This window comes from Fundulus heteroclitus, chromosome 5 (assembly GCF_011125445.2).
Source record: "Fundulus heteroclitus isolate FHET01 chromosome 5, MU-UCD_Fhet_4.1, whole genome shotgun sequence".
Classification (NCBI taxonomy): Eukaryota; Metazoa; Chordata; class Actinopteri; order Cyprinodontiformes; family Fundulidae; genus Fundulus; species Fundulus heteroclitus.
Window position 1 is genome coordinate 35,941,056 of NC_046365.1, and position 27,757 is coordinate 35,968,812.

The 27,757-nt window shown below is 40.4% G+C and overlaps 1 protein-coding gene across 2 annotated transcripts; it reads left to right on the forward strand.

Moving 5' to 3' along the window:
- The first annotated feature begins 837 nt into the window (after positions 1-837).
- Positions 838-27,733, forward strand: march1 (membrane-associated ring finger (C3HC4) 1). Of its 2 annotated transcripts, XM_036137515.1 has the most exons (8): positions 838-1,850; positions 13,097-13,147; positions 14,399-14,454; positions 16,908-17,726; positions 19,707-19,887; positions 19,969-20,113; positions 25,650-25,694; positions 25,799-27,733. In XM_036137515.1, exons 1-8 carry the CDS (start codon positions 1,764-1,766, stop codon positions 26,101-26,103), a joined length of 1,689 nt encoding a protein of 562 aa, XP_035993408.1. In that variant the 5' UTR covers positions 838-1,763; the 3' UTR covers positions 26,104-27,733. The 2 variants fall into 2 exon arrangements, with proteins under 2 accessions (XP_035993408.1, XP_012725281.3); XM_012869827.3 differs by lacking the exon at positions 25,650-25,694.
- The last annotated feature ends 24 nt before the right edge of the window (positions 27,734-27,757 follow it).

Genomic DNA, 27,757 nt, shown 5'->3' on the forward strand with positions numbered 1-27,757 from the left:
TGAGCGTCCAAAGCGGCAGACCAGCGTTGGAAAATCTGAGCTTTTACAGCTGGACGCAGAGTGTCAGCCAATCAGAGAGACGTCGCTATGTGATATAGTGGCGTAAGGACCACGAAAAGCCGGGAAGTGGACAATGGAGGACAAACTCATCGCCGTTGTCTGAGCCGATCCTATTATCTATGATCAGTCGAACTGTCTCTACAGAGACAGTAAAAAAAAAACGTGTCTGGAGAAGGATTAGCGCGAAAGTTGGAATCTCGGGTAATTTATCGTAACTTTTACTAAGGTAAATGTTTCCTTGCATTTGAGGAAAAGAGCTGGGTGGCTCCTCCTTATGTGTGTCAGACGAGTCGGTCCACGTTTTGCTCAATGCGTCAATAACGCTCTGAGCAAAGCGTCCAAGTTGAGGCGTCGGACGTCTTTTTGACGCTCAGATCGTGTTCGGTCTGAACGCAGCATAAGTTGTTTTGTTTTTTCAGGAAATCAGATGCACGAATTTTGTTTTTTTTCATTCTGAATTAAGAGCAAATGATAAAAAGTAATCAAGTTAATCTATTGTAAATTAAAATTTCCTACATTAAAAGTATTACATTTCAATTTACTGTCCAAAATTAGAGCAGCCTGAGGTAAAAAACAAACAAACAGCCGTAGACATAAAGAGGCATTTATTTAACCTGTGGGTTTGCAAGCAAATTTAACACAAGTAATTTGCTCGTCACTTAATTTTCGGACCTTTATTTCCATATCTAGCTTAAATTTAAGATCAACAACGTCTGTAAAAAAACAAAAAACAAAGATGTGTTGAATAAACCTGTTTGGATCTATTTTTTTGGGGGGTGCAGTGTATCCCTCTTAACCCCAGTACCACTGCTGTTTTAGTCATGCCTTTAACTCCCCCACTTTCCTATTATATCAGTCATAATCCTCATGACCCAAAGAAGGCAGTTGTAAAACAGGATTAACCCTTCACCGTCCACACACCTACTGAGTGTGGTCTGAGTCACGTCTTCACTTCGTGTCCAGTTGAACGAGTGATGTTGCTTTATTTCCAGGCAAAGGGAGAGGTGTTTTAATGTCTGTCAGCATATTGCTTCACTGCAGGGAGTCTGCAGCCCGTCAGGCAGTATATATATATGTGTGTGTGTGTGTGTGTGTGTGTGTGTGTGTGTGTGTGTGTGTGCTGTCCATGTGGACAAGTTGTGTAAGCTTATTAGCTACACCACTGGTCAGAGGAGGAGATTGGGGTTAGTCTAAGCCTTAATCCTGGTGGACCTTATGCCTGTTATACAGGGAGCACGACAAAATCCTGGCCCCGCCCCCCCCTCCAGGACAATCACCACACAGACACGCGTGTCACAACAACACACTTCTTCCCCCTGCTCTCTTGTTTACCACTCTCAACTCTTCCTCTCTTGTCCGTCTACCAGCAGGAAAGGGGGAGGGAGGAAGAGGAGCAAACGGTGCGCACTGTTGAGTAGTTTCCCAGTCGCCATGACGACCTCACACCCCTCCATCCTCAGAGCTGTCTCCTCGTTGCCTCGGTGACCTGATCCCGTTCTGTCTCCGTCTGTGATCCGGATTGGGCCGACAAGGGAGAGCAATCCGGGAGCGGGCGTCTTGTTTTTTTTTTTTTTTTTTCTCTAAGCAGAAAAACTAGATAACTAATAAATCCTGCGGACGGGACAGGAGGATTCACATGGGGGCAGCCGACGTGATGGGAATGCGGCGGGAGTAGCACCGCAGCGTTGCTCGGAAACAGCAGCATGCCGGTACAGCAGATAACTGTGGTCCCGGCGAGAGAGACGGCCGGCAACGGGAAGAGCGCTCCTCGCTCCAGAGACAAGAACGAGGTGAGATTCTGACCTCCGTAACTCTGCTCCCAAACAGAACCGTAGAACCTGAAGAAGTCATCTATGTTTTGTGATGACAGGAATCTAAAAAAAAACAAAAACATCCAGTATGGTTTTTAAATATCAGCTTACAGTACTTTTTTTCACTTGACTTGCAGGGACATCGTTGATAAGCTTTTGTCTGATTTGATAGCGAAGGTTTCCATGTGTCTACATCACACACAATTTGTCCTAAGACGTCTCGATTCTGGTCGTAGCGAGACAGTCACAGAATGTCAGAGAACTCCACAGGATGCCGCGTTGCTTCGTTTCACGTTGGGCAACCTCATATCGTCCCACATTGCATTAAAAATGCACGAGGCTGCAAAGTGTTTTTGTCTGAGTGAAGGCAGCGAGAGGAGGAGGCCTAAGGTCATCCTGTTTAGGGTGGATAGCCGAGTTCCTGGAATATTCAGTCTTTAAGCCGTCTGTGTCAGGATAAAACATCAACATCCCAAAAAAAACAAACTTAACAACATTAAGGGTAGAAGGTCGTTTGCTGTGTTTTGTTACGCAACTCTGACAACAGAGGCTTTGATCGATGGCTTCGGTCTTGAAATACTCCTGATTTCAGAAGTTACTGCAGAAGTAAACAATATAGCACAGTTGGATAACGCAGAATATTTAGGGGTTTCACAACCGTTAATTCAAATCCCACAAGCGTGTTTCTCTGGTCAAGCAGGTCAAATAGTCATAGATTAAAATGTATTTTTAAACCGGCTAAGACAATTCTCAGACTACAATAGACCAAAAATAACTCCCTGTCCTGGTTCCCTGGTTTTAGGTCTTGCTTTCCCTCCAATAATACGTGATCCTATTGACTTGTCTATTTAAAGGCTGAAAAAGTGGACCAAAAACTTCAGCAGCTGTGTTTTTACGTACGTCTGTGGTCTATTTTGCTTAAGCTGCTTCCATATAATTTCCCCGTTTTGTCTTATATTGTTTGAGTTTTCTTAAAGGCATACTATGTAATATTTTTCAGTTAATTAATGTGTTCCATACCGTTTTGGATGATTAAATGAGTAATTTCAGGTCAAACAAAGGTTTTCTCGGCCGCCCTGGTGGTCTGTGGGGGAAATACCGCACTTGCAATTGCAGGAGCCCTCGGCCCGCACCCACAGGCTCAGAAGTCTCGTGCAAGACCGCGAGAGTCGGTCTTGCTTTACGGTGAGAACTCCATGTGTTTTTGCCCTGCCATTCACTATATGCACGCGCGAAAGCAACAACAAAGAACCGCGTGTTAACGTTAAATAAACATGCAAGCATATCGAGTTTTATTATTATTATGGTTATTATTATTTTATTTACTTTTTGAATGTTGGTGAGGCGGTAGCGTGAGTTTGGCGAGGCGGCCGCCTCGCCAAGATAGAGCTGCGGGAAACCCTGATGTTCATACCTTCACTGTGTTAGTCATTGTTTGTACTGCCGTTTTTTCCCACTTTTCGTTGCGTTCGCCTGTCTGCTAAGCTCAAAACAACCGCGCCTGGCTTGATGGAGAAACCAGAACAGCTGAGCATATTTACGATGGGGGGAGCCTCGCTGGAAAATCAACCCCGGTTGCATAGTATACCTTTAAAGGGGCCACGACAACACCTTTTATTTTTCTGACGTTTTGTGGGTATAATATGGTCTGTTGTGCATTAATGTCTAAACTGAACACCAAAGGATCTGCACAGGAGCGGTCAGCTTTGTTAATTTGCTCAAAAATGGTCAGATCAGAAAACGGGTTGTCTTTCTATGTATTTTATATTCTCCAATCAGAGCACACCATCTATGTGGCTTTGTATTTCGGGCCAGTTGTGTTAAATCGCGCCGCCAGGTTAAAGCCTTTTTGTGAGCTTGGCGGACCAAAGGCTTTAACATCCTGCAACACAAACACTTCAGCAGCCATAAAACCATAATGGATTTGTAACGAAGTGTTGCGCCGAGATGGGAGGTGTGGGTGGGGAGGAGAAGGGGTGCGTTTGATCGGTTTTCCAAAATATGTTTGTAGCCAATCAGAGCGAAGTCACCTGGGTAGAGCTGCATATCATTACCGTAAACAACCCGTTTACTGAGGAGGGACATTTGGCCTTTTTAAATAAAGTTCTTTGGAGAAATTACATACGCAGCAACATCATCTATGTGAAATGGTTTATATTAAAAAGAGGTTCTGCGTGCAGAAATTAAACCTGTTCTGTAAACACACCAAATCATCTGCAACATCCTGAATCGTCCAACTATTTAGAGCTGAAAGTTCAACATTTAGCATACAGTCTATGAGAGCTGCAAAGAAAGGGAATAAAAACAGCAAGTGTCTGACTTGGAGCATATTTCACTGTTTGGAGGCATCGACTGAAAACGCTCGCCCACCTCTCATCTTCCTCTTTGGCTTCGGGTTAACCAGCGGTAACTGATCTGCCGACCCGAGTGAGCGTGAGGGAACATACATTTGAGTCAGGTCGGACAAATACTGAGGGGCAAGACCATGTAAATGCTTAAAAAGAAATAAAAGAACTTTAAAATCAATGTGAGGATGCCAAACCAGGAGTGGTATGTTCTTGTTTCTTTGTATCAGTTGAAAGGCGTGCAGCAACGTTTTGAACCAGCTGAAGTCGCTTAATTAAAGACATAAAGACCATTACAATAATCTAAATAAGTCATAGTAGAAGCATGAATTAAAATCTCAAGGTGATTTGAACGAAAAGGTTTAACTTTGGCCAATTGATGATAAGATGATGATAAAAACTGGACTTGAAGTTTAATAATTAATCGTCGTCCCGTCTCACACCCAGGTTTGTTGCTGTCTGATCAGTATGGACTCTAGAAACATCGCTGGGTTTAAATAATAATACCTCAGTCTTTTGTTCATTAAATGCAAAAAAAGTGAACAATACAATTTAGAAAATGATTCACTCCAGAGTGCGTAATGAAGAGAATCCTGGGGATAAGCAGTGACCGTCATCCAGCCTTGAAGTAACAAATGCATTGACTACAGCAATGTTCAGTATTATCACACATATTAAAACGACCAATGTCTCTACAGTCCATCCGCAAACAACTTTCTCTATTTTGAGCTGAGGTATTTTTCATAACATTGGTAATAAATTTCACTGAAATCAGAGGATTTCTGCTTCTGAACATAAATAAGTAGAAAAAATTTACTTATGATTTCAAGTAAAAATGTTTTGAGGTCAAACCAGAGTTTAATCCACAATATCGCAGTGTGGAAACAAATTTAACACAAATTTAATAAAACTATGTTTATTGTTGTGGTACATCAGGCCTTGGACATGTTTTGGTTAATTAAATATTCTAATTTCCTTGACTTTAGATCTTTAAAGTGTGCTTTATATTTGAAAAGTTAAGACTACAGTTTCTCCCATGACGTGGGGCATTAGTTGTATGTTCCTCTGCTAAATGTACCGATGACCCTCAGCCTGTGGGAAATGTTTAATGAAAATAATACCTCTGGTGGCTACAGTAAAGCTTCTGACATTTTCAGCAGTGATATTGCTCAAGTTCTGGCCAGACCTCCTAAATTCTGCCTAAATAATAAGAATCTTAAAAACTTTTAAAAAAGTCTACAGATTATAGCATCACTCCTTTTCCTTTTTTAAACATGCATCATTCTTTAAACCTAAACCTCTTCAAAACATATGTTGGACAAATGCAGAGCACGCTCTGCTCCACAGCAGCTAGCGTTGCTTTTCTAAATACGGCTGGAGGTGGAACCAGAATATATCCGCTGGTCCACGCCACAGCACCTAATCCCCCCCCATCAGCACAAACAGGCACATGTCCACACAGACGCTGTAAAGTCTCTGCTGCGCCTCACACTCTGAGTGTTTCCAGAGGAGCAGAGGCTCAGGTAAGAGTTACACATTTTATTCTGCAGAGTAAGGTGGAGGTTCAGCACGCTGGCGAGATGTGGCGATTTTTTTTTTTATTTTTTATTTTTTTTATGTGGATTTGTGATCTCCAGTTTTGTCTTGAATTGTTCTTTAGTGGTCACCTCCTGGTGTTTACCTGCGTTTTACACCTGTAATGCTGCCAGTCATGAGCCCCTTTTCGTGTTTGTTAGCTGCAGACTTTATTTTAACATTATTTTTTTTTGAGTAATTTCTAGATTGTAGAGTATTTCTAACGTAAGCACCAATAAATTATAGACACCTATAGAAAATCACGGGCACAGCTAGTGGTTGTACTTTAGGTGTTAAGAAATAAAAGTGTGTCATCCAAGTTTTCATCTTCACCCTCTGTGGGTGAAAATTAATCTGCTTGAAGTTGCTGATAGCTTCCTAGATGTGTCTCTGCGGGGCCATGTTCTCAGAACCAGAGGTAAAACTACCGTGGTATAACATAGGATACATGCTTTTATTCAAACCAGAAACTATGGTTATAATGATATATAGAATCTCACTGTTTTTTAAATTGTTTTTTTTAATTCTAAACATAAGCAAAAACAATAAGAAACACCCTCTAATTTAACTATTGTAACATTTTGATGTTGTGCTTCTCATAAAGAGACAAAAGCATAACGAGATATTAGCCCGTTAATTATTTGGACCGTCAGCTCAGAGGTGGCCAGTTGTAGTTTTAAAACTGTTACCTAATTTTTAAAAAGAAATTATTCTTTCATGAGGAAATTTTAGTGAGACACCAACTCAGAATCCACACATAACACTCAAACACAAACCAAAGACACCCAGAGAAAAAAATAAAAATGAGCATTCATAGAGAAGACATCTTAAAAAATACAAAAACACACTAGAAAAAATAGCTAAATTTAAAGTTAAGCTGTACAGCAGAGGAAAAAAACGACTTATCAGAAGGAAAAATTGTTAGCAGATGAGGAAGATTGAAGAACAAACAAAAAGGTGTAGCTGCTCTCTTTGAGCCAGCTGATAGGCAGTGCCCAGCAACAGATGGGGGTGGGGCAGTGTTGTCGTTATTGATCTTTGCAGCTGGAGAACCTCGTGTCGCTCTGGTGCTTCTGGCATCTGAGTGAAAACACTTTAAACCGTAGGAGACAGGCTCAAGCCCAGATCCCTGATGATACTAATATTTAGTAAAGCCTAAGCCTGGAAATAAGTTATACCAGTTATTAGTCATCATGTTACTGAAAACATAGAAGTTAAAACATGATTTTTAACATTTAATGAGTTATTTGTGTGCAATTGTAGGTCTGTGTGATCTACAGTTGCAGTTTTCTGGGAAATAGTTGATAATGTAGCGCATGAATAAGCAGAATGTGGCATTGATTTTAACTATTGGGTTTTCTAGAACAGTTTAATAAACTTCAGATGTTGTTATCTAGAACTGTGACTCCGGAAAATCATCCAAAGTTTAGTCTAGCCTTGTTTGTAATGTGTCCAACATTTAAAGGCTCCTACTTCAGTCTGTTGGATGAGTTAGTTGTGTATTCGGCACTGCTAGGAGGTCTTAAAAAGTCAGAAAATATTGTTTTTAGCATTTTCTGATCTGAGTGCTAAAAAAAGAGAATGAAAAACTGTTTTACTTTCCTGTCTTATTTGCTTAAAAATAAAATGTAAATTTCTAACAACAATATGCATGTCATACAGATTTTATGTTTTATTCTCCCTTCATCTTGATTTGTCACATCACACACTGGGGTCAACCTTAGCCGTCACTATTTTGGTTTTAGGGTTACTGGCTGAAAAGTCATAGATGAACCGGAGCTTTGTTTCCTAAGCTGGTTCTGGTTTGGATGCCAAGCAAAGCAACAAAGCAAAACTGCTGATTTTATTGATCTTTTACAGACAGGTAGGATCTCAAACTCTTACAAGAATCTACATGTTGTGTAGAATAAGTTGCCTGTTTGTTATTTATCTTAAGACAGAGCTGATCCGATTCAGTCCTGATGCCAAAAAAACGAACCAGTCACAAGCCGGCTTTGCTGTTGTGTTGATTTCTGATTTTTTTGACACGTGCAGAAAGTAAATCGGACTAATGTGCAAGCATTTTCTAGGTAAAAGGTCCACACTCGCATGTCCAGAATATATTAAAACTGCAGAGAAAGAAAGAACATGAAAAAACAGGAAACTTATTGAATTTTTAATAGAAATCTGCAGGAACCCGACTATTGCAACACTTTCTCTTTACAAGGACTGAGTTTTACTTTTCATCTTCCCCTTAAACCATCTCTGGTGGAGAGGCGCATTTCCTGGTTTGTTCAGAGTTCTTGTCTCGGTGTTAGATTACAAATTTCTAATAGTCTGAAGCACAGTTCTGATCCATTTTGAAAAACATTAAATACAAATAAAAAAAGAACTCTAAAGATACAGATTATGATGTTTATTATTTTATTAGTCGGTTGCTCTGATGATGTCAGATGACGGTAAACCACAGCAAGAACTCACGCTGTCCTCCATTTCACCATCGTCCAGAGGAAGATGTAGGGGTGTCCTTATGCTTCTGGGTGTTTTTTTTCTGTGCAAACCAAAACATAATGATGTTTAATGAGTCTAACAGAACCACAGAAATAAGGGAACCAAAAAAATCATCTGATCCATTTGTTTTCCCTAAAATGAAAAGTAGATTTCTTAGAAACGACACATGCAAGAAACTCTGAGCTTTGGAGTTTAAACCTGCTGGTGGATGTTTGATTGTAAGACATAACGTGTTGCTGCAGTCGTCTTTAATGGCTTTACACCATTTCCACCAAAAGTAACTGAACCGGAAATTAAACTTAAAACTTGTGACAGTGTCAGCTGAGTTGAGAGGCAGCTCATTTGTTTTATAACTCATAATTATTTCCCGGTCTTTCCCTCATGCGCTGGACTCTGTATAAATGTAAACCTCGGACACATGGAGGTGTTAGTTAAGAGTAACAGTCGCTCTGACTCCAAACACGACTGCTGATTTTAAGGCGGCTGGCTATCGGGAAATCCTTTGATCAGCTTAGAGTCTCCCTCGTTTATTTCTCTGATTTACCCAGAGGACACCCGTAGCCGTGGCTTCATGTGGGCTGATAAACGCCTCCTCCTCCTCAACGTCACTGTGGCCGCACACAGGCAGCGTCCTAAACGTTAGTTTTAAAAAGATTTAATCCACTACAAGTAATGAGCCAGAACATTAGTGTACATTTTACTTCTGCCATTATCAAAGCAAAAAGGTTTTTTTTGTCTTCTCCAGAATGTACTTAGTTTTTCTTTTCTGCCCCCAGACCTAAAAAAACAATAATGTCCATCGTTTCTTGAAAAATTTTCCTCTTCGTCCGCTGGGAGATTTAGAAGGCCTCGAATTTCATTTTCGGTTTCTATGATGTAATAAAATCTCTCCAGCTGATTCAGTGTGAATTTTACCATTGGGGAAAATTTAGGACATGATGATTATCCATTTCCATAATTTGTTTCTACTTGTAAATTGGGACTTAGTTCTGATGATCTCTCTGTTTCTCAGTGGTTGACGACTAGTAAAACTGAAGTTGACGCCGATGCTTGAATTATGGATTTCAGTTACTCTATGTGTGCTTGACTGATTGTAATATTAAAAAAGCATAGCTCACTAAGTTATTCTTTTGTGAAATTGGTTTTTAAACGTATTAGTGGTCTTGTCCCTGACATTGACACGATCCTGGTTCAACTACAAAGGGCAGCAGTAAACGGAAACTGCAGACCAGCCCGATGCAGAACTTCTTTTGGACGGAGCATGTTTTACTGTAAAAGGGCCACAGATCTGGAATACCGTTCCTGCTGAACTAAAATCTCTTCCAGATCTGAATAAATATAATAGTAAAATCAAACAACGGCTCAAATCAAATCTGTGAACTTTAATCTAGTGTTCTATTGTTATTGCTTTGTGCTGTTTTTATTTGCTGTTACTGATAAATGTTTTTTGTAATGCACCAAGGACCAGGTCTGCGAATTAGCATCAGCTCAGTTCCTGTGAACATGCCATAAAACGCTCCTCAGTCTGTCCCTAAAAAAAAGAAACCACCCCTGAAATCACACGAAGATTAGCAAATCTAACCTCCAGCTGAAACATGTTTGCTGGGTATGACGTTGCAACGTGTTCCAGCTTTACTCAGAAGTCACAATTTTTCTCAGAACAATTAGTTGGAAGGATAAGATTTCGACATAACAGACCCAAAGTTCACCAAATCCATCTTTAAAACCGAATATGACTGCTGTATATGTAAAGAATAACAGCATGCTTAGATGGATTGTACCTCAATAGATCTGCGAGACACAGCCTCTGTCGGTAATCTGGCTGCCGTAGCATTGAAATATCTAAAAGATATGCGCTGGTTCTGGCTTGCTGTTGGTAGTGATCAGTCTGAGAGCAGCAGTTAGCAAATTTCACTGGTTCTCTGACTTTTAGCCGGAGTACGGCTCAGATCTGTGATCTGACCAACAGAGAGAGATCAACCTGAGTTTCAGGATCATGACGCCCTCCCGAATAGATGCAGGTCTTACTAGTCTTCTGTTTTTGCTTTTTTGTCACACACAAATGTTTTAAATCGTCAAACACATTTTCACATCAGGCAAAAATAACCAGAGGAAAGGCAAAAAGTAGTTTTCAAATGATGGATTCAGTTATTATATAATCCTCTTCCTCCTGGCCCTATGTACGTAAAAAAGTAATTCCGTCTTAAACATCTCATGGCAGCAGCAGCTGCTGTCAGGTGTTTGTGATGACGCAGAATGAGTCTTTTACGTCGTTGTTAGGAGATTTTGGTCCACTCTTCTTCTTTTTTTTCCACCCCAATTGGAGGGCTTTCAGGCTCGATTTTAAGACTGTACGTCCCTCCTCACTACCACACTCCAAAACCGTCTTTTTATGTTTGAAACATTCCCACGTGGACTTGCTCCGGAGAAATGTCCTCCTGCATAACCCAAATGCATTTGAGCTTAAAGTCACAAACTCATTTTCAGACATTCTCCCTCAGGATTGACGATTCTAACAGTAGAAGCCCTGCAACATCACGCCGCCACCGCCATGTTTGACTGCAGGTGTGACGGGACACACCTCCTAAAACGTTTCACGTTCTCTCACCAGTCCACAGAATATTTTCCCAAACGTTTTGGGGATCATCAGAATGTGAGACAGACTTTATGTTATTTTTGATCACCAGTGGTTTTGGCCTTGGGACTCTTTGATAAATGTAGTTTTTCCTCAGGCTCTCTCTCTTATTGTTGAATCCTAAACTCTGACCTAAACTGAGGCAAATGTGTCCTACAGAGCTTTAGATGTTGTTCTGGGTTCTTCTCTGACCTCCTGGATGAGTTGTTGATGCACTCTTGGAGGAGTTTTGGTGGGTCGGCCTCTCCTGGGAAGAATCCACACTGATCCTTTTTTTTTTTTTCATTCATGGTTAAACTCTCTCTGGATGTCTAATCTATAAGGGGACAAATATATTTTCAAGGCACCGTAGAAAGTGACAAGAAATAGTTTTTCTGCTACAGGTTTTCATAATAAACAGTTGTTGGCAACTTCATTTCCAATAATTGAGATATTCTGACATTTGTCCTGACTTTTGACTTCTTCATTCCTTTACTTAATCTTTTACGGTATAAACAGACCTAAACTTATCAATTATTACCTCAGGCTGGTTTAATGCCGCCCCCCAAATGATAGAAATATCCTTTATTGGGTCTCAGTGGGGAGGTCTGAGTGTACCAGAAGCTATGATGGAAGAAGGAATTTTCACACAAGGCAAAATATAATAACAACAAATACAAAATAATAGAGTATGGTTAAATTTACAACATGGAAAAATTAAAAACAAGAATATTGTCTATTTATCAGAAATAGAAAACCCAGATTAAAAGAAATGTGCCAATGGTTGGGACAATTTTACAGGTTTTTATTGTAGATGTGCAAAATGTGCCCTTGGAGCAGAAATTGGACTTATCTAGATGCTGAGGAATATTTGAGTTTTAGGACATTGACTTAATTTTTCACAAACATTTCTGCTTTTGATTATTTTTATTTGCTTTATTATTCTCAAAGGAAATTTGTCTGGCTGCTACATACTCCAAACCATGGCTGTCAAACTACATTCACACATTAAAACACTACTATAAAGATTCCATTATAAGAAAAATAAATACATAAAAGGAGCATGCCACATTACATTCACAATAGAAAAAAATTACAAATGTATAAAGACCCTACTATAAAGAATCCGTTATAAGAAAAATGAATACATAAAAGAAGCATGTCAGTTTAGTTTAAAATTTTGGATAGCATTGCCTACTTCCACAATTTACTGTTTTGCTTCATCTTTGTTTTTAGAAATAACAAAAGGGTGGAATCTGTGGTGTAGGTTTGCACTCTAGAGGATATATTTAAGTAACTTGTTGGTGAAAAAACAGAAAACTTAAATGTTAAAACCAAACAACTGACTTTTTTACCATGGCTGCGTACTATAAAAACGACCCAGCACGAAGCAGACCAAGTCTGTTAAAGTAATCATCTAAATCCCGAATCTTTAACTCCTGCAGCGAGGAGCCGAGGCCACGGTTGATCAGGCGATGGTCGAGTTCAAGGTCTGAACGTTAAGTGGAGACGATCGCTGTTCCGACAGGTTCTAGATAAAGTTGCTTAAGTTGCCTTTAAATAGCCACGCGCTGATGAGCAGCATGGTGCCCCTGGAGCGGGACAAACGCCTAATAGGATTGCTGGCTTTAGCCCGGATCACAGTGAAGTTATGAGGACATGTGACCTCTGATGTTGGATTTTAAAACTGTAAATACAGCAGGATCAGGCAACACCCAGTGCTGCAGAAACAGGAGGCGTTAAAAGCCGGCTACATTAAAAACCATTGTTTTTTTTTGTTTTTTTTATTAATTTATGATGGAGACATTTTATGGGAGTAATTGCCTTTAAATGTCCTATTTGCAAATTAATGTAACTATTCACAGATTCTGATTTCATTATTTTATTTTTTTTAGATGAGACTGAACGATGTTTACAGTTTTCTTTAAGAAATCATGTTGTTAAAGCAACAAATGCTAGTCTTCTGGTTTTAGACATAAAAGCAACAATCTCCACTGATTCCCTTGACATTTTAGTATTTATGGTAATTGTTTTGTTAGCTTTGGGAGGGTTAAGATCACACTAAAACTGTACAATCATCTAAAGATGGCGGGAACTAACACTTTGTGACTTGTTTAAAATCTCAGGCCTGTCTTTCTGTTCATGAAAGCTTCACATTTGTGTCTGATATGTAATGGTTTCCTGTCTTGTTCTCCCTGCAGGGGAAGAAAGCACCTGGGCGCTCAGGCAGTCGATCCAGCAACATCTCCAAGGTTACGTGCAAATATTGAAACCTAATCAGTTAAATAAAGACTTCTCAATGTCTTCCTGGTTCTCTGAGGACACGCTGTTGTGCCGTTTAATGTGTTTTTCTTTGATAACATATTTTGCATCAAATCCGACAGAAAAATATTTGAGCTACTATCATCTGTTCGGGAAAATCATCACATGCAAGGTCACAAATCCCAAGGTTTTACATAACATCTGATATATTGTTGCTCAACAACATTGAGTCATCGCCCACATTGTCGTATTTTTCTTCCAGAGAGTTAGACCTTTTTAAAATGGCAATAATTAGTCATTCAGGTCTCTTTGCATTGTTGTTCTTGTTTTATAAAGACATTTCCCTATTCTGTAAAAGGTGTTATTTGCTGTTATGCTCCTTGCTTTTTTCTTCTTTTGCACAAAGACAAATATGCCTTCATGGTCAGCAACACAGACGGGAACAAAATGAGTGAAAAAGCAGCCAGAGATGCTTGGAGAGCCATTAATCAGGACCCTTATAAAAGATTATCTATCTATCTATCTGTCTGTCTGTCTGTCTGTCTGTCTGTCTGTCTGTCGTCTGTCTGTCTGTCTGTCTGTCTGTATGCTATCTATCTAGGATCTATTATCTAGCTGATCTATCTATCGATCTCTCGAGAGCAGCTAGGAGCGACGAGCTAGCTAGCGAGCGAGCGAGCGATCGAGGAGCTAGCGACTAGCGAGGAGCGACGAGCGATCGAGCGATCGATCTAGCGATCTAGCTATCAGCTATCTAGGAGCGAGCGATCTATTATCATCATCTATCATCTATTATCTACTATCTATCTATCTATCTAGATCTATCTATCATCTATATATATATATATATAGTAGATATATATATATATATATATATATATAATATATATATATATATATATATTATATATATATAAACTACACAAGATTTCTGATGTTGTTTGTTGCATAATCCCAACCTGAAAACAGAACATTTCATGTGCATCTTTAAAATCTCTTAATTAATCTTCATCCCTGGCCTAGATGAGTGTCGGGACTCTTCCCATTAGCTATATTTGTTCCAGAAAAGTCACATAAATTTTCAATCTCTGAATTATCCCACAACACCTTCATAGAAAATATAATAAATCCATCAAACAATAAATAATAATGCAACAAATTCTAGATTTAAAATGACAAACTCTGACAGACTGTTGCTGAAAAACAAAGCAGAAAATAGAGGATTTTGTTTTCTTTTACAGGCCAGCAATGCAGCTTCAAGGGCATCGATAACGCCGTCTGCTCAGGACATATGCAGGTGAGACAGTTCTTTACATCTGAAGGTGCAAAAAGAGGGACTAGATACGTCACATAAAGTCAGGAGTGGCGTGTAATGAGCAAAAGAGAGATAACAGCTTGTCACACTGAGACCCAGCGATGTGTCCTCACAGCGAAAAGGACAGCGTGTAAAACAGAAAATGGGAAAATGTGTCTGAACCTTCTCTGCCGTGTACCATCCTCTCCTCACTTCTCATCCATTCCCCATATCACAGACCCAGTCTCTATTTTTTCTGCTTGTATTTTTTACTGTTCAGTACGTAAAATGAGGGGACGATATGTCTCCCACCAACCCTTTCCCTATAACCCTTTCAACAGGAAAAATGAATTCTGTTTGCAGCAACTCAAACATTTTCACCTTTTCTCTTATTATTGGTTGCAGATGTAATTTTGATATTGTCATTTTTATCAGAACATTGGATTATTCTGGTTCAGATGATCTGTGATCTGAATTGCCTTGTGGTTTGTTCCACGCCTGATATGAAGTTTTCAGATGATTTCCTCTAATGATGTTTTCCAGTGGCCTATTCAACCATAAATCTTCTATTTTTCCAAGTTTAAAACCAGAAATGCTAAATGAGCATTAGTGCGTCCAACAGGGAACCCACTGCTGCACAAACGCCTCGCTAAGATCAGGGGTGGTGCTAGATGTTTGGGGGCCTGGAGCACAAATGCTGTGTGCTGCCCCCCCTCCCCCCACCCGGAAATAAACAATAATACAGGATTTGCGGGTGTGTTGCTATTTATTTCCAAAATAACTTCTCCATAATAATGTTTTGAAAACAGCTGCAGCATTTAAGAGGAGAAATTAAAATCCTGAAAAAAAAAACATTAAACTCATTTTGTATCAACAATGGTGCACAGACTTCCACACAAGACTGTTTTACCAATCAAGGAGGACAATTAACAAAGACTATAGATTTTAAATGGGAATAAAATGAGGAAACAAATAAAGTACAATTAATAATTTAATACAGAACTAGGACTCATCCAATAAAGTGCTCTTAGAATAAGACTTTTTTTATGCTTGTTGATGAAAACCCCTAAAAACCTTATCTTAGATTAACAGACTTTAATGTTTTGGTTCAGAGTAAATCCTTTTTGTTTTTAAATAATGGCAGATCTAACAGGCTGAATGTGGGATCAATTCTCATGTCTTTGTCACTTGTATTTCTCATTTTTCAAGTTTTTTTTTCATTTGTTCAAAGAAGTTGACTGTTACTTTAGTGAAAAATTGCACCTGAAAAGATGCTTTGCTACTATTTTTTTGTAGACAACAAAAAGTTTTTTTAAAACCTTTTTTCCATTCATTCATGACTTTGTTAAAGTTTAACCTGTAGCTTGGGTACCTATTTTCATTACTCAACCACTTATTTGGCTCATGGTGGTGGGGGGTGGGGGGGGCACCACAGGAGATAGGAGAGAGGTCCATCTTTTTCTTAAGCAAATATTTTCGTATTGCTTATATATAATAACACCCTTTAAACACTTTGATTTTAAATAACATTTGTACAAATAATAGGCTCAGGGGAACTGAACATGAATGCGCACCACAGTTTTCAGATGTTTATTTGTAAATATGTGCAATAACTCTTCATAATTAAGTGATGCCGCAGGTTTTTTTTCCCCACATAAAATCCATCGATGTCGTGTCTCTGTGACAAAATGAGAAACATTCAAGCAGGAACTGTATTTCAGCGCTCCGTGGTCGTAAAGCTGCTCTGAAACACTGGGAACACCGAGAAGAATCCTGATCACTGAACACTAAGCAGCAGCAGCACGATGATTGGAGGATTTCCAAATTTTAATAAGTCGTGCAGGTTGTGGAGAGGAGAGTTGGGTTCCTCAACCAGTGTGCACTGCAAAAATGGATCTAATAATAAGTAAAATGTTCTTAAAATGTGTGTTTTTGTCCTAGATTTGAGCAGTTAAATAATATGATCTGCCAATGGAATGAGTATTTTGACCCCTAAAATAAGATAATTAGATATCCTGCACTTGAAATAAGATGATGGAGATGAGTTTTTCCTATTTTAAGTGCAAAAATCTTATTCCACTGGCAGATCATCTTATTTACCTGCCCAAATTAAGGACAGATACATTCATTTTAAGAAAATATTACTCATTTTTACTTCCGTTTTTGCAGTGTGAAAAGAACCTAAAACATCTCAGTGTAACAGGGCTGGAGGAGACCCCTCTCTTAATGAGTTGTTTTTCCCTCCATTGTTTGAAGGCAGATATTCAGCAGATGCATCTCTCAAAGCCTGAGAGATAGAAATCTGCAGAATATTTTATCTTTATTTTTCCTTTCGATGCATTCCATCAAGTCTTTTGCACATCTGGTTCATAATATTCAGGCTTTTCCCCATTCTGTTTCATCCATTGCTTTTATGTTTTGCTCACATCCATCTGCATCTGTGTTTGTGTGCGTAGCTCTGCCCAAGTGACGCGCTTAGATGATATCCCCGAGTCACACAAGCCCAACAAGCACAGACAAAATCCCTCTGCCATGACGGTCACCGGCACCGCCCTGAGCTCCACGGCTCAGGTCAAGAAGAAGCAGGTGAAGAGACGCCACCGCCGCAAGCGGAGCAGCTGCTCCACCTTGGACTGCTTAGATCAAATCGCCAAACGGGAGCAGAGCGACCGCAGTCCCAGCCCTGACCGGAGCGAGCTGGGCGAGAAGAGGGAGCGCTCCTTCAGGAACCGCAAGGAGCTTCCTCCTCGCCTTCGGTGCTCAGGCGCTCCCGAGTCTGACTCTTCCTCTGAAGACGAGGCCTGCCGCGAAACCCGCAGCTGGAGCAAGGAGAAAGCCCGACGGGCGCGCCGCCGCAGCGTGAGCAGCCGGGAGAGGGATGCGACAGGCAACGGGCGCAGGGGAGCAGGGGACGACAACTTGGAGATAATGGAGCTGCAGTCAGTAGAATCGGATGAAGGGAAGGAGAACCAGCCTCTGGTGGAGGACGGTGGCGGTCTGAAGAAGCGACACGGCAACAGGGGGTCCGTGAAGAGCCACTCCTCACAGGCCGAGAGGTCCCGAAGCAGAGAGAGGGACAAGAAGGGCTACAAGTCTCGGAGCTCGAAGGGGAGCTCCTCGTTGCCAGAGGATGGCGAGGAGCTCATCACCAAGAGGTACCAGGAGAGGGGATCAGGAGATGGAGACATGTCAGTGCCCATCCCGCAGAACCACTGCGAGGCTAATGGGGGCACAGCGGGACCCTGTTCAGACGACTCTGAGCTGGAGGTCTGCAGGTTAGTCTGGGAACTCCACCAATGGACATTAAAGTAGGGGCAGACTCACAAAAACATCAGGAAAGTCAAAGAACCCATAAACACATTAAAGACGTTCCATAAATGCTGCTTTACAAAAGTATTCATACCCCCTGACATAATTCACATTTGGTCAAGATACATGCATAAAAGTTTATTTTGTTTTATTAGGATTTTATGTGACAAGCAAACACAAAGTGGTACATAAAGGAGACCTGTGAAGAAAACAAAACAATGTAGCATGTGGTTGTATTTAGGTCCATTTACGATGATACCTCTGGTTAAAATCCAGTGCAACCAATTTCCCTCTGAACTCACCTTATTGGTAAACAGAGTTCAGCTCTGGGTAATTTAATCTGAGCTTTTCTGTGAAGACTTCAGCGAGGTTTGGTAGATAACAACATTAAACAAAGACCCTCATGAAGCCCAAGGAGCACAGCAGAAAGCTCAGGGAGAACGTCGTGGAGAGTTTTGAAGCAGTTTTAGGTTATAAAACAACATGTAAATCTTTACAGAGAGCCGTTCAGTCGATAGAAGAAAGTACGACACAACAGTAAACCTACGAAGTCCTGGATTTCCACCTAAACGTTCAGGCTGGGTCAGGACAGCATTAATCTGAGAAACAGCTAAGAGGTCCTCGTTAACTCTAAAGGAACCACGGAGATCCACAGCTCAGCTGGGATGATAACCAGTGAAACTATTATTCCTGTACAAATCTGACCTTTACTGACAAGAAACACAAGGCTACAGGTCATCCTGAACACCCCATAACTACAGTGAAGGGTGGTGGTGGCAGCATCATGCTGTGGGAGTGATTTTCCTCAACAGAGATGGGAACGATCTTCAGATTTAACGCTGGGGGTCTAAATCCATAACCTAACCCTAGCCAGATTGTTGTCGCTCCGCCTAGCTCCACTCACATACATCTGGGACATCTTCCATAGAAAATTATTTCTCCAACCAATTTTATTGTCTGGCCAATCAGGACGCAGGGCTGGAGTTTCATAGATGTGACGTGAGACTGTTTTGATAGCAATGGCGGCTCGCATCGAGGAAGCAAGCGTTAACATTGATGCTGCTATTTCTTCCGTGTTGTCCAATCTACCTAATATTGTTTCATTAAAAGAACATCAGAGAACGGCTCTGAAGGCTTTTGTTGGTGGAAACGATGTTTTCGCCCTTCTCCCGACCGGATTTGGCAAGTTTTGTTTTCCGGAGCGGTTAGCACAAACCATATTAGGAGGCATTTACTCCTCAACGCGGTCGGCCCGGGATCGACTCCGACCCGCGGCGCTTTGCCGCCTGTCTTCTCCCCTCTTCCTGTCAGCTCACTGTCAATAAAACGCGTGCCACTAGAGCCGCAAACACAAAAAAATTTTTTTTTTCCTGCGTCGCTCTCACAGTGTCACGGGTTGGCTTCGGTGTGAGTGGTTGAAATAGCACGTCGATAAAGATAACAGACAAGTGGCTTATCCAATCATATGCAAGGATTTTTGATTAGGCCCAGCCTTCAATAAAGGCAATTCCTATGGAGAGGTCCCAGATGTATGTGAGTGGAGCTAGGCGGAGCGACATACATCTGGCTAGAGTCAGGTTACTAAATCCATGCAAACCTGCGAAAGAAATGAGATTTGGGTGGAGGTTCAACCTCCAGCAGGACAACAACCCTAGAGACAGACGGCAAAAGCTTCAGTAGCACAGATTTAACTACAGTAGCACAAACAAATGCACTTTACACTTTACTGGACTTTTATTTGTTACATTTTTTTAAAACCCATGTATCATTTGTCTTCCATTTCACTGTTATTTGGTGCCTTTTTGTTGGTCTGTCACCGAAAATCCAATGAAATACTTTCTAGTAACTCGGCGCAATGTGAAAAGGTCCAGGGGTGTGAATACTTTTGAGAGGCATAGTAGATTCCCTCGCTGATCTGCACATGTGCGTTCTGTGTCGCTGTGCAGGATCTGCCACTGCGAGGGGGACGACGACTGCCCGCTGATCACGCCGTGCTGCTGCACAGGGAGCCTGAGCTTCGTCCACCAGACCTGTCTCAACCAGTGGATCAAGTCCTCCGACACGCGCTGCTGTGAACTCTGCAAGTTCGACTTCATCATGGAGACAAAGCTCAAACCTCTGAGCAAGGTGCACGGGATGTTCGCGAAGCCTGCCGAGCGTTCCGCCGTCAAACCCTAACCCCTCTCTTATCCTGTTTCGCTCTTCCAGTGGGAGAAGCTGCACATGTCGAAGAGCGAGAAGAGAAAGATCTTCTGCTCGGTTTTGTTTCACCTGATAGCGATAGTGTGCATGTTGTGGTCCGTCTACATTCTGGTCAGGAGAACCACGGATGAGATCCGGCTGGGGAAGAACGGTCAGTGCGTTTCCATCGTCCCTCCTCACACAGCAGAGACACGCAGGGTGAAATATAAAACCTCGACGCCTCAAAGGTACCCTGTGCTGGTTTCCTGTTTCTCATTTAAAAACAGGAACTAATGGATAGAGAACATAGAAAGTCATTTCTTCATACTTACTTGCATCAAAGCTACTTTGTTTTTTTTTAATGGTCTTAATCAATTGTTCTTCTGATTTACTAAAGATCCATTAGTGGTTTTCTTTGGACTTCAGTATTTTTTAACCTATTTTCAGCTCCAAGAGCTGAATAAAATTGTTTTATTCTTGCAGCTCTAGGAGAGAGAAAGCATTTCTAAATTATCTAAGAGCCTTCAGCCACTTAACTCTGACCTGTAATTCATACCATAGATCAAAAGGCTCCTTACCAAAGAGCCAATTTTAGATTGGATCATTAGGAGTTTCATTATCAGCAGTCTAATGCCAACACTATTTTATTTCCATTTCTGTAATTACTAGAAGCACCACAGATTACACAGTTTGACAAACTGAAAGTAGTGTTTTAGCATCATCAAGGTGACACATTCTTTAGTTTTAAGGCTGGAGATGTCTGCTTTTTCTGTTGGTGAAGATTCTCAGTCATTCAGGTCATAATTAGTCCAAAAAAAGGTTAAAAAATAAAACAACATGACTTCTATTCTAAAGCTGAAGACATTTTGCTTCCCATCCAGGAAGCGTTCTCAGTTTAAAATGTCTGGAGTCGTGTGGAGTTCCAAGCTTTATAGACCTTGTTGTCCTAAAAAGCTTCAGCTGTCCACCTGCACCTCCAGGACAAAGGACACTTTTTTTAGGGCCAAAATGTTCACATTTTGGACAGAGAAGACAGATGGTTTGAGAGAGGGGTGAAGGAACCCATTTATGTAAAACCAGAAAAAACAACTTTAAACAGAGGAAGAGGACTCAGGTTTCTACTTTAAAAAACTTGCAACACAGGGATTGACTTGATTCTTGCCAAGTTTCACCCCAACTCACACCTCCATGCATGTGACCACAACATTCCTCCTGTGAGCCAGGCTAACGAGGAGCCTAACGACTCTCCATTGTTGGGCCGATCAGTTCCAGGTGAATCTACAGGTGAATCTAAGCTCTAATGAGGCCTGCAGGTCTATAAAGCTGGAACTCGACACTACTGCAGACATTTTGAATTGAGAAATCTTCCTGGATGGAAAGAGAAACTTCTTCACCTTCAGAATAGAGGTCCAGTTGTTTTATTTTTTAACCTTTTTATTTTTTTGGACTGATCATGACCTGGATGACTGAGAATCTTCACCAACAAGAAAATGCTAACATGATGCGCTGTTGTTTTCACACATTGGTGCGTGGATTGATGCTCCATGCTTATTTCCTGCTGTTATTCTGCTCTGTTATTTTTTACTGTATGTACGTAGTTTAACATTATTATTTGATATGTTTGGATAATTTACTGTTGACACGATAAAACATCACAGGGTACCTTTAAGCTTTCACCTGTCTGACTCTGACTGTAATACTTTAAAGCCGTTTTTCATTCATCATTGCTCTTTTTTATGTGTTTTTTTTCTAACTTTAGTTAAAACTGTGATTGTGTTGTTTAGTGTATGGTACCAGTAAAAAGTTTGGACTGATATACTAATTCTAAGGGACTTAATCGATGGCTGGGCGCCATAAAAATAAAACAAGCTTTGTACTGGTACTGGAACCTCCTGTGGTGTTCCTCTGAACATTATTCTGTATAATCTGGACAAAAGTGTCAAGGTCAATTATTTCTCACTTATCACTTTTAATTAAGGAACGGGCAAAAGGAATACCGCATAGTTTTATAGCTGAATAAGTAAGTGCATAATGCAACGTTCTGTAGTGCAACTGTAAAAAGTGACACCAGAACAGGGAGAGCTTCCAGTTATCCCTAAACTGTAGTTTCTCAGGCGGATACAGTGAAGAAGGAAAGCTGGACCGAACCAGAACTCTATGTCAGCGTACGCATCTTTCAACAGCAATAAGATACCAAGCTCACGCTGCATTTAACTGAATTACTGGCTTGAAACAATGTCAAGCTGAATGTGAACATCCCAGATACAGAAGAAAAATCATTGGACGTCCAGATAATAATAATAATAATAATAATAATAATAATAATAATAATAATAATAATAATAATAATAATAATAATAATTTATTATTATTATTATTATTATTATTATTATTATTATTATTATTATTATAATTATTATTATTATTATTATTGTCCTTTTATTTATTGAAAAATAATGTCAAACAAATCTCCAGTTAGTTCTTTGGTGGCCATATTTTATTTGTCTGTTGAATGAAGGGAACAGAAAGCGTGCCAAACAACTATTTTAAAACTGAAGTACCGTGGTTTTTACGTATCATTACATCCCAACTTACATTAATGTTGTCAAGTACTTGAGTTAAACTTTATTTTAGGGCTTTGAAATACTTTAGTTTGTGCGTCAATGGCACTATAAACTCATGTTTTAAGAATTAGGTGCAACCAAGTGCATTATTTGATTCTACATGTTCACTTATTTTTATTATAATGATATTTTATTTGTTGAAATAAAAAAGGATGGATGTTCTGTTTTCCAACTAGTCAAAAATTAAACTTTGTGTTTTTCAAACTCAGTTAACTATATTTTCCAAGCTTGAAGAGTTTGACCATGCAGGATAAAGAATATGCTTGAAAAGCAGCCAACGATTTTCTTTAAAGAGGAAATATCATGGAAAATCCACTTTTTTAGCCCTTAAATACATTATTTTGTGTACCTCATGATATAGATATCTTTATATTCTGCTTGGGTCATATTTTTCCAAAGCAGTCTAGTTTTCTACCTTACAATTTTTGAAGAACATTTTTTGTGGAGCTGCTAAACAAAAGTCATGGACTTCCAGCTAGCCAATTTCACAAATCCGCCATTTTTATTTTCTTTATTTTGTACTCAGAGCCCAAAGAGGCAAGAGCTACAGGTGGAAAAGTCTAAATGTTAGGTTCTTCATTACACCGTCCTCCACTATACTATAAAAGTGCAGCCATTTATCCCCAGCATACTACAGAAATGGCTGAACGAGGTGAAAGGATCGCTCTGCAACCTGGAAGGGTGCAAGGTGTGAAGTGCCTCATCTGCATTTAAAGAGACAGCACCAAAACGAGTTACTGTCAGACGCACCTCAGAACAAGAGGGAAAAGAGAGGCAGTCAGGCAACAATAACGAGAAATTCAGACCAAAGCATTGCAGTTCCACTTCATATAGACCACATCTTGAAGGTTTTCAATGTGAAAAGGTAGGCATTAAATGGGAGAATGTGTCCTCTTTAAATCAAAATTAGACCCATCAAACCCCTTTACAGCAACTGAAAGCATCAAAGGATCAAATATTTAAACTTACAGGAATAAAATGTCTGATGACATTTTAAGGTTAAATTACCCATTTCAACCCTGTTGATTTAGGTTACATATTTTTTTCTGTTTTTGAATAATTTACAAGACAATAAATAGTTTTGTAAAAAAAAAATCCAATATTTATGCACGGTAAAAGAAGACGCAAGATATGCAGGGACATTATTTTGCTGGAAAGAAACTTAAAATTCAAGCTTCAAACTTTCATGACCATCAGAAGGAATAAAAATAATCCCCACAAACAACCCAAACCAGCTGTTTCCATGAGACGGGTTTCAAATTGTTGCGAACCGGTCTGGGCTTTAAACATCCAGTGAAACCTCAGTCTGTGGAAGAAGAAGTTGAAGATGGGAGGATAGTTTCAGTTGTGTGAAGGATACTTGATTTTACTACAAAATGTGTTAAAACCTGCAAACTGGTGTTATAAAAAGTAGACAACAGCTGCGATTCCTCACAATGTGCTCGTTGAATCTGGCACAGAAGCACTTCAGCAGATCTGAGGATTCAAGGCAAGGCAAGGCAAGGCAAGGCAATTTTATTTATATAGCACAATTCAGTACAAGACAATACAAAGTGCTTTACATGATTAAGATATACCAAAATAATAAAATGTAGATAGAAAATAGAATAAAAGCAAGCAGGGATAGAATGTAGTAACAAAAAAGAACATTAAAAACAGTAAAACTAGAACAGTCAAAAGCAATTTTAAACAGATGTGTTTTTAATCTTGATTTAAAAGAACTCAGGCTTTCCGCACTTTTTGTTTTCTGGAAGTTTGTTCTAGATAAACAGAGCATAGGAACTAAATGCTGCTTCTCCATATTTAGTTCTGGTTCTAGGTGTGGAGTAGACTGGAGCCAGAAGACCTTAGTGGTCTGGAGGGTTGATACACTGATAACAAGTCTGTGATGTATTTAGGTGCTAAGCCATTTAAGGATTTATAGACTAACAACTTCAAATAGAAGACGTCTTGGTTCTGGACAGTCGTCTATACCTGTAATGGAGATGAATCTCATGGTAGTTTTGAGCCTTTTATTTGAGCTTCTCTTTTCCCAGAGTGGAATAAGAGTGGGTCTGTGGGGTGAGAAGGAGGATGTCTCACATTAGTTGTATTAAGTGCAACAGTTTGAACTGATTATCCTGAAAGAATCTGCAGGACGATTCTCCTATTTATGTCTTCGCTGAGGTCCTTGAACGTTTTCATTCTTCTGAGCATTGGTCAATATAATGAGTTCTCTCACATTGATCCTTCTTTATGTGCAAACTTCTAGCTGCACTCAACCATGATCATCAGCCAGGCGGTGACAAGCCAGAACCTTGTCAAACTTCATTATACAGCCTTTAGCACCTTCTGTTAAAGGTCTGGTCAGGTCTGTTAAACTATATCTGTGCATATTTGAGCTGGCGTGTTTAGTTTTGATCGTCTGGTCACTCTGTGCACCAAATTATTGCACAAAACATCCGCTAACAAAGAGGTAAGAACTGATGCTGTTGGCCTAAGGATGCTCAACCTAGTAAAGAAACCTTTAAATAATTTAAGGTCCAAACAGGTTCAAATATTTATATAAAGGAAAAACCTTTTATTCCCTGCTGTTTGTTAAAGGAAACTACAACTTTTTAAAGATCATCTCAAGAAGAATGACCTGAAATGTTCTGGGTCATTGGAGAAGACGATGTCCTGACTTTAAACTGAATGAAATGCTGTGAAAAGGTTAGAGAAGCAGGCAGGATCTGGTTTAAATAGTTTGGGTCTGAGAAAAGTGTGCTGGTGAATAGTTTATGGAAGCATGAACTGAAGGGTAAGACAAACTTTAGATCCTCTCTAAGATGTGATAAATTAGAGCATTTTATGAATCTGGCCATCGACTCTTCTGGATGAGGTTTATGAAAATAACACCACAGAAGTGTAGTTTGGTTGACTTCTTCCTGTTTTTCACTTTGAAAACCAGAACCAGACCCTCTGAGTGTTGTGTTGTGTTCGGTGTTGTGTGCTGTCGTCATACTTTAGAGGCACCAAACATAGATGCAGTGTAATAAACATTAGAGTCCATCTGAAACATTAGCCTCAGACAAACACAGATATTACTCCCACTCTTGATTGCAGACGAGTTACGGAGATTTTCTCTTCTGAAGTACTATTCGGCTCAGGGTAAGCACAGCTCTGCACACAGCCCCACCTTGACCTCCACCCCCCCCTCCAGCTCTCACCCTGCAGCCCTGCTGACCGGAACTGTGGGTTTTCTGTGTCCGCAGGGGTGCTGGAGTGGCCCTTCTGGACCAAGCTGATCGTGGTGGCCATCGGCTTTACAGGCGGCCTCATCTTCATGTACATCCAGAGCAAAGTCTACCTGCAGCTGTGGCGCCGCCTCAAGGCATTCAACCGCATCATCACGGTGCAGAACTGCCCGGAGAAGAACCTGCACAACCCTCAGGCCCGGCACAGCGCCCTCGCCAACGGCAGGCACGAAGCGGTGGAGGTCCCGGTCGCTCCGGCTCCGGACATGGACTCCGACATGTCGGTGGAGGCCGCGGTGGCGCCGGATCAAAACCCCGTCTGACCGCCTCTCCTGCGTGCCGAATCATGCCCTGCTCAGTTTCAGCGGCAGAGCCAGGTTTGAGCGAGGCACGATTCTGACTCCTGCAGCGGTTTGACTTCCTACTCGGCTGCAGCGATGCAGCAGATGAAGCCAACAGCAGCGATCTAAAGCTGTCATGAGCGCAGGCGAGACTGAAGATAACCGGAGGACACGAGTCAATGGTGTGCTGATGCCATTTTATAGTATGCACTTTCTAAACCTGCACTAATATAAATTACATAGATTACTCCTGAGGATGCTTTCAGTCAAAGGTCTCAGTGTGCTTCAAACGAGCCTAAAGTAACTTAAAACTCCTTTACCGCTGGGAAATATTTCACGTTCTGGCATCACAGCCACAAACCTTAATAATATTAATGGGATTTTATGTGATAGACAAACACAAAATCATGCGAAATTGTGAAGTGGATGAATAAAGGTTAGCTCCCTTTAATCTAATACCACAAAATACAATCCAGTGCATAGTTAGTATAGTTCATCTTTGTGTAGTTTATTCAGTACGAACACAGGTGTTCGAGAACATTTCAGCATCACGAAGATCAGGAAACACAGCAGACAGCTCAGGGAGAAGGTTTTGCACTTCACAAATCTGGCATTTATTTGAAGCGTGGCAAGAATAAAGCTGTTTGCCATAAACTGTGCAGAAGGCTGGTCATATGAGACCAACATTCAGCTTTTTGGCCAACATGTAAGAGTGTTTTGCTGAACTCATTCAACCACCAGGAAACATGTAGAGCTACACAATCCTGGTGGAACTGTTAGAAAAAAACCTTTAGACGGAGGCGGGGGCTGGTCTTCCAGCAGGACACTAAACCTACAGTGAAGGATACAACCAACCTAAAACTATCCAGCTGTGGCGAGACCTAGAAATCCTTGTTTACAGACCCTGTCCATTCAGTCTGGCTGAGCTTTAGGTATTTTGCAAAGATCAAGTTAAAATTTTGGTCTTTTGCTGGAAGAAATATTCCCCAAAACACCAGCAGTAGACACTACACTTTTTATTTTATCTTATTCTGTTTTTATCTGGGGCACTATTGACCTCCATTTGAAAGGCGACTGACAGGAAACAGGGTTGAGAGCAAGAGTGAAAACACACAGGAAGGGTCTAAGGTGCCAGGAGTTGAGGCTCTGAGCTGAAGCACGCTGAGGCCTTCAAACAATCCAGGACAATCAGGTCTGCAGACACCAAAGATGTGTAGTTCATGTAGATATCTAATCTTTAGTCCTGTCTTAATCTAAATATGTGACCCTTGAAAAGTAATTTCCCTCTGGGATTATTAAAGTATGTCTGATTCTGATCTCATTAGGGCAGCTTTTGTTATTTTTCAGTTTGTGGTTCTTACTCTGCAGGTCAGTAATTTAAATGTTAATTTATTAGAGATTTTACAGTTGCCATCTGTTCATGTTTTACATTAGATTACAGATTTATTTATCTCAACCATAAAAAGGGAGTGTTGTTTATTTTTGTCCAATTTTCTACAGGTGTGATTTCCAGTGTCACAGTTCAGCCACAGAACGTACTTTAAAATGTCTTAAACCCACAAATGTCTGTAAGTCCTTTCATAGCTCTGATTGGAAACGCTGCGGGTTACAAAAAAACATTATTTTTTTGTTTGTT

Excerpts from the sequence above, each read along its gene's own strand:
- march1 (XM_036137515.1), top strand. The coding sequence starts at position 1,764 with ATGCCGGTACAGCAGATAACTGTGGTCCCGGCGAGAGAGACGGCCGGC. Across the intron at positions 13,148-14,398 it reads GATCCAGCAACATCTCCAAG|GCCAGCAATGCAGCTTCAAG; the intron begins GTTACGTGCAAA and ends TTTCTTTTACAG. Across the intron at positions 14,455-16,907 it reads TCTGCTCAGGACATATGCAG|CTCTGCCCAAGTGACGCGCT; the intron begins GTGAGACAGTTC and ends TTGTGTGCGTAG.